The sequence below is a fragment of the Lactuca sativa genome, chromosome 4 (assembly GCF_002870075.4).
Source record: "Lactuca sativa cultivar Salinas chromosome 4, Lsat_Salinas_v11, whole genome shotgun sequence".
In the NCBI taxonomy this organism is placed as follows: Eukaryota; Viridiplantae; Streptophyta; class Magnoliopsida; order Asterales; family Asteraceae; genus Lactuca; species Lactuca sativa.
In genome coordinates, this window is record NC_056626.2 from 92,129,277 (window position 1) to 92,138,968 (window position 9,692).

General features: G+C 34.8%; 1 protein-coding gene and 1 long non-coding RNA gene across 2 annotated transcripts; both read left to right on the forward strand.

Annotated features, from left to right (window-relative positions):
• Nucleotides 1-545: 545 nt before the first annotated feature.
• LOC111892399 (transport inhibitor response 1-like protein Os04g0395600) lies at nucleotides 546-4,223 on the forward strand. Its single transcript, XM_023888449.3, has 4 exons — nucleotides 546-705; nucleotides 887-1,437; nucleotides 2,622-3,114; nucleotides 3,194-4,223. Exons 2-4 carry the CDS (start codon nucleotides 902-904, stop codon nucleotides 3,947-3,949), a joined length of 1,785 nt encoding a protein of 594 aa, XP_023744217.1. The 5' UTR covers nucleotides 546-705; nucleotides 887-901; the 3' UTR covers nucleotides 3,950-4,223.
• Nucleotides 4,224-7,799: 3,576 nt separating this feature from the next.
• LOC122197673 (uncharacterized) lies at nucleotides 7,800-9,436 on the forward strand. The gene is made up of 3 exons (XR_006191296.1): nucleotides 7,800-8,122; nucleotides 8,437-8,502; nucleotides 8,928-9,436. It is a non-coding gene; the product is annotated as an uncharacterized LOC122197673 (long non-coding RNA).
• The last annotated feature ends 256 nt before the right edge of the window (nucleotides 9,437-9,692 follow it).

The following is a 9,692-nucleotide window of genomic DNA, read 5'->3' on the forward strand; positions in this document are numbered from 1 at the left end:
TGAAATTAAACATTATTGTATTAAACTATGCCATCAAAAAATCTTGATGTATTTTATTCTTTTTGAAATAAAAAAAAAAATCTTAAATCATTAAACTATCAAAAAAATATTTGTTATTAAAAACCCTTTTATTAACTATCAAAAAGGAATTTTGAGCTTTAATGTATCAATGTAGTTGCAAAAAATAAAAACAAAATGAAAATAAAATAAGGTTACAGAAAAGGTCCTTGTCGTATTTTATATATTTCAAATTTGATCCGAAGGTAAATCTGTTATTTAAAAAATTTAATTAGTTAGAAGTTTGTTTTAATGACTCAGGGACCAATCATGCTTGATTTTAAAACCATAGGGACCATCGATGTAATGGTTTTCGAAGATATCCTGAAAATGAATATTTCGGAAACCACAGGGACTATTCATGAAATTGTGTCTAAATACAATCGTTCAAACTTTGAGAAATGGAACAAAGTGGGTTTTAATGTAGGCAAAAAGTTTTGACGTCGTATATTTCAAATCATCCTATAGACGAGGGACTAATATCGTAACATTTATCTTTTCATCCCTCACACGCTCACATGGTTTATAATCGCCAAAAAACCTGCTAGTTTCTTCTGTGGTTTTAGAGAGAGAAAGCGACGAGAGATGGATAAAGACAACACAGAGCTCCATTAATGGCTACTTTCATCATGTAAATCAAATCCTTCGGTAAGTATATCCATTTGCTTTTGGTTTCTTTTTTATGTTCCCTTTTCCTTTCCCCATTCATTTCATTGAATCTAGAGTTGTTCCAGCTTCTTCCGTTACAAATCTTGTTAAACTCTGAAACATTCTCTTTCTCTTTCCCATGTGAATCTCACACCTAATTGGTTTTCATGGTGAAATGAAGCTATTGCAGCAGAATATGGATCCGAATCAGAAGAGAGCCAAAGTGGTTGACCGAGTTGACTCGGTCGACACCGGTGTAGCATCGTTCGAGTCGACTCGGATGTGCCCATTCCCGGATGAGGTTCTAGAACGAGTACTGTCGCTAATAGACTCCAACAAGGACCGGAGCTCGGTGTCACTGGTTTGTAAAGATTGGTACAACGCCGAGCGCTGGAGCAGGCGGCACGTGTTCATCGGTAACTGCTACTCGGTGTCGCCGGAGATTGTGGCTGCTAGGTTTCCGAGGATTCAGAGCGTTACCCTTAAGGGAAAACCCAGGTTTTCGGATTTCAATTTGGTACCAGAGGATTGGGGAGCCGACATTCAGCCATGGCTGAGTGTATTCGCTACTGCGTATCCATTCCTAGAGGAGCTCAGGCTGAAGAGAATGGCTGTTAGCGATGAGAGTTTGGAGTTTCTTGCAACGAATTTTCAAGGTTTTAAAGCCCTATCGCTACTGAGCTGTGATGGGTTCAGTACTGATGGACTAAAAGCTATTGCTACTCATTGCAAGTAAGATTTACTCTCCTATAACCTCATCAATGCCTGATTCCATTATGTTTATCGTTGGTATTGTAAAATTCTTCAAGTTTCAAACTTCATCAAATTGGGTTTTTGATTTTTGATTTTTGATCTTGAATCTTGATTTGACTTTGAATAAAACCAGATCAAACTCCGAGCTGTTTTTCCATAAAGTGTAGTTCATTTCCAATCTGATATATTGATTCCGTTGCTAATTCTTTGTAAATTAGGAATCTGGATTGTGTTTATTACTTATTAGCCAATAAAGCTTTTGATCAATGGCAGTTTCTAGAAATAGATCAATGATGAGAATGTTTTGCACAAGAAAATTATTATTTCTGTTATCATCCGAAATGAAAAGTAGAATATATATATTTAATGGACAAGAATCAAAAGAGTAAAGAAAGCAAGATATTTGCATGTAGTGTTTGATTTATTATGGAAAAGATCACGTCTTGGTGCCTTTAGAAGATTGATTATAATTTCTGTAGAAAAAAATATCAAGTTTTGTGTTTGGTTTACCTGAGAAAATTAATGCTGGTGCCTTTAAAACATTGGGTATGATTTGAATTGAAAAATTATCAAATCTTTTTGCTCAAATTTGGGGTAGACATTTTCTGGATAAGGTACAAATTTTATTGCAGTTGGAACAAATCACCATATAAATGATTGCTTGTACTTAACCATTTGAGCTCCTGAAAAAAATTATTGACTCATATTTCTTTATGGTTCCTTTTCTTCTCATATAGTCAAAAGCAACGTATAACTTCTATTGCACAAGGTACAACCAAATTCATAGAATTCGTTTTTCTTATGGGTGATTAATTCTTTTATCTTTGTGTGGTTTGGGAGTATTACAATAGAGGGTTTGAGTGGAAACTTAGGTGGTGCTACTTTATGGTTTCTTTTTCTTTGCCTTTTCTTTCGTTGCTTTCTTGATTGTGACATTTGGCCTATTTAATGGGCGGCATGTTCTTAATGTCATTCTCTACAGAAACCAAAAAAAAAAAAAATCTTTACATTGAGTGATGAAGTTTGCAATTTGATTTTAGATATATATATATATTAAATTAACCAATGATTATGTTTCTTCTTCACCTACCTTCACATGCCATTATGTTTTTTTTCTTGTTTACCATATTGTAAAAAAAAAAAAACAAAACAATTTCTTGTAGGAACATAACAGAGCTCGATATTCAAGAAAATGGGATCGATGATCTTGGAGGCCATTGGTTAAGTTGCTTCCCAGAAAGCTTAACCTCATTAGAAGTTCTCAACTTTGCAAGCTTAAACAGCGAAGTCAGTTTCGAAGCCCTAGAAAAGCTCATTTCAAGATCAAAATCTCTAAGGGTTTTGAAAGTGAATCGAAACATAAGTTTAGATCAATTACAAAAGCTTCTTTTACAAGCTCCACAGTTGATGGAGTTAGGTACAGGAACTTTCATGCAAGAACTTGTTTCGGGCCCACTTACTGATCTCAAAAATACATTTAGCAACTGTAAAAAACTCATCACTCTTTCGGGGTTATGGGATGCCACGTCACTTTATCTTCCAGTTATTTACCCTGCGTGTGTCAATCTCACGTTTTTAAATCTGAGTTATGCAACTTTACGTAGTGGTGAACTTTCAAATCTTCTTTCTCATTGTAAAAGCCTTCGTCGCCTTTGGGTAATAATAATAACTCTCTTTCGTTTTTACCTTTTTACTAATTAAAAAAATTATCTAACTAAAATTTATTTTTTTACAGCTTCTTGATACTGTAGGAGACAAAGGTCTAGAAGCAGTTGGATCCAGCTGCCCGTTACTTGAAGAACTCCGGGTTTTTCCAGCCGACCCGTTTGACCAAGAGATCTTTCTCGGGGTGACCGAATCAGGATTCGTCTCTGTTTCCCAAGGCTGCCCGAAACTCCGTTACGTCCTCTACTTCTGTCGCCAAATGACAAACGCAGCGGTCGCCACGATTGCCCGAAACTGCCCGGGATTCACGCACTTCCGTCTCTGCATCATGAACCCGGGTCAACCCGATTACCTCACAAAAGAACCAATGGACGAAGCGTTCGGGTCCATAGTCAAAGCCTGCCCGAATCTCCAACGCCTTGCGGTTTCCGGGCAGTTAACTGACCGGACGTTTGAATACATCGGGAAATACTCGAAAAAGCTTGAAACGCTTTCGGTTGCGTTTGCGGGCAGCAGTGATTTGGGGATGGAGTATGTGTTGGGGGGCTGCCCGAAATTGAGGAAGCTGGAGATACGAGACTGCCCGTTTGGAAACGGGGCGTTGCTTTCGGGTTTGACTAAATATGAGTCGATGAGGTCGTTGTGGATGTCGGCTTGTAATGTGACTATGAATGGGTGTAGGGTGTTGGCTAAAGAGAGACCGAGGTTAAATGTTGAGGTTATGAAGGAAGAAGGTGGTGATGATGGTGAGGCTCATAAGGTTTATGTTTATCGAACTGTGGCGGGCCCACGAAAGGATGCACCACCTTTTGTTCTAACCCTATGAAAAACCCTACTATGTTGTGAGGTGGCTGATGAATAAGATGTATATACGTCAGACTTGGTCGGGGGTAAAATGGGTATTCTTTCTTGTTGTTTCGTTTATGTATTTTTTTTTTTTTAATTACTTGTTGGATAAGGTTAGTATTTTTATGTGGTAGTTGATTGATAACTGATGATGAACAACATGCATCATGGAGATTGGAGAGACATTTTCCTTGGGTTTATATTGTTGGAAACTACAAAATCTGTGTGTAAAGTAGGGTATCTCTTCTATCTTACTATCTTGTTTCGTCTTTTTTAGATGTATCATAGATATTAGTTTCGGTCTCATCAGTTTCAGTCTCAGTTTAATTTTTTGTTTTGTCATGTCTGTCTTGTTTTCTTTAATAAACAAGAAATAAATCATCAGTTTCAGTCTCAGTTTAATTTTTTGTTTTGTCATGTCTGTCTTGTTTTCTTTAATAAACAAGAAATAAAAAATGGAGCTTTTAAGAGCTATTAGATATACTTATAACTGAAATTTCTAAAAAATTGAACAAAATTATTTTATACGATTTAGTGATAGTTTGAAACTACATGAACCTTATGAGCCTCACTATCATCGCCACCTTCATCTACGTGGTTAATATTATATATCACTTAGTATATGCAAAAGTTTTGACATAATTAAGGATGAAATTTACGACTTTTGCATATATTAAATGAGATAATATTAACCGTGTAGATATTTTCTATGTTGACTTATATTTTGATTGATATGTATCTTTTTTTTTTGGAAAACTGGATTGTACATAATAGATACATAATAATTTGTGCTTTAAAATATTGTATTGTATAATATTTTTAAGCCTTGACCAGAAAGAAACAGGGTGTTGACCTCGTAAGCCCTACGTAGCATAGCGTATGCCCAACGTACATGCAACCATCGTTTCCTTCTATTAAGTGCTTAATCCATTAGGGTCTTTCATCCAAATTCCAAATCTAGTCCTCAAATGATGTCTTTAACCATGAAGTTTCCAACTTTATGGTCTTTCATGGCTATTAAATGCTCAATACCAAAAACATTAACTTCTTAACTCTTTAAGGCATCCTAGCTCATGCATGGAAGGAAACTAAGGTCCAAAATTACATTTTTATGATTCCTAATAACTCCATAATGGTCCAACCAACCAAGATCTAGTGTTTAAGTCTCAAAGGGACCAAAAGTGTATCTTTTCCAACTTAATCCATTAAGACCATGTCTCAAGCCTTTAGATATGACTCAATATGATTTTTAGATGGATGAAGTTTCCAACTTTATCGATAACAAGGTCACAAACTTTCAAGATCTAAACTTTATGCACTAAAGTGACCAAAAGCTCATAACGCCCAAGACTAGCTAGATCTATCAAATGCATCATCAAGATTCAAACTTTATACCTCTAGAAGAAAGATGAAGGTGAACAAAGTCTAGATGTACAAACTTTAATGCACCCAACACTTCTCCAAAGAGCTCATTCTTCTCCAAGATGCACTAAGAACACTCCAAAGCACTCAAGCACAACTTCTTTTGCTCAAAAGGCTCAAACTAGGGTTAGAGTTTTCAAGGGATGGTGTTAGAGAGGTGGATGCTGGGAATGCAATGAGTTTGGGGAAGTTAAGGAGCTTAAATATGACTCAAACAACAAAAATAGGGTTTGGGCAGTGATCGCGTACACTCAGCGTATCAGGGATGCCTTAGTACATTCAACGTACCAGACTAAGTCCAAAACCTTCCTAACTTCTAACGGTCGTAACTTCTTCGTTCCAACTCCGTTTTCGATGATCTTTATATCCACAGAAAGGTAATGAGGAGATATACAACCCCATTTAATTACTTTTGACTTAAAACACATTGAACTAAAAATCCTTAATTTATAAAAGAAGTCTGAAACACCACTTTTCCTATTTTACCCTTTGACTCCAAAGTACAAACTGAACTCTTGTGTCACATAATCTACATTACCCACATCCAAATGGGTCTAAACCTCTCTTTCCTAAAGCCCAAGGGCTTATGATACTTCACGGCCTCGAATTTATGATACGACTCGAAACAGGGTGTTACATCCGATGAGTTTTGTTTATAAATGTAAGCAAAGAAATAAAGATGATGCCATTTGGTGTTTCCATTGGAGTCCTCCTAATGGTTATTGTGTTGGTCTCTTAGAGAAGTTGGGGTTCACGATCCACCATAGGAATTTAAAACCCAAATGTTGTTTCTTTTTTCCAAATTGTTATTTGATCTACCTGGTTTTTTAGGGATGAGTTCTAATGAGTTTTATTTATTTTTCCAAATTGAAATTGATGATGTAGATGATATAAGCTGTGGGCTAGACCCACTAAAGAACTTCCACATGAGTTGTGATGCAAAAAAAGAGAGGGGGGGGGGGGGGGAGATAGAGAGAGAAATAGAGGTGATGTGGGCCCTACTATTTATGTTGAGTATTAGCGCTACTGGTTGATATAAAACCAATTGGTGTTAGAAAGGGCACAACCTTACCCATATAGTGCATTCAGCCCTCCAGGACGAGGCATTCGATTGCGGCACTCCAGACCATCGTACAAGGATTTTGGTTGATGCCATTTTTGACCTCCAACAACACCCCCCCCCCCCCCCCCCCCCCGAAATTGCTCCCGGAGAGAATAAAACCCTTGCCACTGGATCTGATACCACTTGTTGAGCATCAACGTTACCGGTTGATCTAAAACCAATTGATGTTAGAAAGGGCACAACCTTACCTATATAGCGCATTCAGCCCTCCAAGACCAGACATTCGATTGCAACACTCCAGACCATCGTGCGAGGACTTTGGTCGATGCCATTTCTGACCCCCAACAATTTATTGTCTTTTTTAACAGATTCAGTTAAAATAATATATGAAAAAAAATGAAAAGGGTAGGGTATATAATTCTTTTTAGGTGGGTAAGGGACCAACCACGATAGAAACTAAAAACCATAGGGACCTTCTATGATTTTTTTAAACTTAAGGACTATATCCTAGATTTCGGGAAACCACAGGGACTAAGGGTGTAAAGGAGCCGAACGTTCGGCGAAAAGTTCGTTTATGTTTGTTTATTTAATAAATGAACGAACATGAACACAAATTATCGTTCATTTAGTTAAACGAAAGGACATGAACGATGATCTCGTTTATTTATTTATGTCCGTGAACGTTCGTTTATGTTCTTTCACTTAAGTTTATTTATGTTCATCTATATTCAATTGTTTTTTATTACATTATTATATTATATATTCGTTTATATTCATATATGTTCAATTGTGTTTGCTAATCATTGTTGGTTTATGTTCGTTTAACATGTTCATGAACATGAACAACGTAATTTGTTAAACAAATGAACATAAACAAGAAAACTTGTTCATTTATCCGTTTCTTTTCGTTCGTTTGTTCGACTAACTTAAACGAACAAACATGAAAAAGCTATTGTTCGTGCTCATTCGGTCCGTTTACAACCATAACAGAGACCATTAAGCTTTTTTCTTTATTAAACTTCAAAGATTAACTTTTAAATATTAATATAAGGTACACTAAGAGTATATATATATATATATATATATATATATATATATATATATATATATATATATATATATATATATATATATATATATATATATATATATATATATATATATATATATATATGTATACCTCTTCTAATAAAAGAATCATATTTATGCCACATGACATCTTTCTACACCATGTTTATGCCACGTGTCATTTTTATATGCATCCGTGTCATTTTTATATGCATCTTATTTTTTAATTCCCGCTCATCCAAATGTAATTGTATCGGATATAACTTTCCATCTTCAATCCTAAATATCAACCATTTGATTAGTAATATTAAGTAAATTTCAATTTTGAATTCTACCTTCTTATTTGAATACCTACAAATAAGGAATCAATTCAGCGTTTTTATTGTAATTTGATAACTACCTTGGTAATATATACAGTTTGTTTGACGTATTGAATTCAATCCTAATTATCCCGTGTCTCTTTCACTGCACTGGACATCGACAGTGCTGGAAACATGTGAGTTTGATTTTGTGTTCACCCATCGTTGATTTTGTTATCTCCCGTCAACGTATTATCTACAGCCACAACTACTCACTCTGTTCTTCATCCTTTACCAATTGGTAAGATTGTTTTCAGTTTGTACTTATCTTTTTTAAAGCTTCAACCTTAACCAAAAAATATGTGTTCATGAAATCGAATAAGTTGGTTTAATAGATTTCAAAGTGCACTACAACTGTTCGATAAAATGCCTACATGAATTTAGAGTTTAGTTCTATTTCGGGTTTTCTCTATATTGGTTCTACAAGTTTCCTAGAGATAATCATTTTTTTTCCGGGAGTTACATGCTTGAAATTTATAATTAGATTCTTTTTTTGAATTAATTTGTGTTGGATATATGTAGTTGTTCTTGAAATATTTATGTATTTTTGCCCAGGAGGATGAAAGGTGGATCAACAAACATCATCCAAAGACCATCTTCTTTGTTTTGTTGTCTTGAAAGGTAGATTCTTTAGATGATTTTTTTGTGTATCCTCTTGTTCGAACATAAACAAACAAATATGAATAATGTAACTTATTAAATGAACGAACATGAATAAGAAATTTTGTTCGTTTATTCGTTCGTGTTCATTCGTTTATTCAACTAACTTAGCCGAAAGAACATGAACACACACTAGTTCGTATTCGTTCGGTTCGTTTACAACCCTAGATGTGCATCGTCTCGCCATGGAAACATGTTGTTGAGGTGCAAAATTCCAAACAAGAAGTCCTTAGTTCATACTTCGACACGTACATAATATTATTAGTGTTGTCTTCGTCATGAAACCATTTAACAATGTGATTTTTAGTATTTTCATTCACATTAATCTTTAATGCTTAAAATGTTGCAACACATGTACTTGTTTTATAATTGGTTGCAATATGAAGGGATAGATCCTGAATCTCAATATTTAATTGTTGGATGGAAAAAAGAGGATGCTTTAAGTGTGGATAGACGGATCACATAAGCAGAAATTACATAGAGACAATGAAGTTGTGCTACAACCATAACAAATACGGACACTTCAAATCAAAATTTCCCCTATTGGCTTGGCTGGCAAAACCGTTCAAGCTCCAGCTTCTGTTATCCTCATAATCACTGCTCACAGAAGAACTTGCTTTCCAGCTTACCGTAGAGGAATCAGTGACAACATCGGACATAATTGCAAATATCTTTCTTGCTAACTCAGTAACTGCATTAGTCTTGTTTGATTCAGGAGTTTATCATTTCTTTTAAGATGCATGCCAAATATTAAAAAAAACATCATTTTATAAGTTTTTCAATCTTTAGTTATTTATTACAATTTCTTATCTGAATTTCGTAAGTGGATTTTGTTCTACAAAGCTCTTTTATTCGTGTTAAGGGACAATTTGGATGTTTTGTTTGATAATTACATATTTTTATTAATTTATATGTTAAATAAAAAAATTAAACAAAAAATGGTTATTTTCGTTATTCACTTTTGACAAAAACAAACCTAAATCTCGATGTGATGGTGATGCAATATTTCGATTTCCAATTTTCCATGCTACAGCGGAGTCATGAAATTTAAAAAGGGGAGACAAGAAAATATATATAGATTGAATATATATACATATTACTTTGTGAAAATTGGAGATAATAATTTTAAACTAAAAAAAATAATCGTTTTT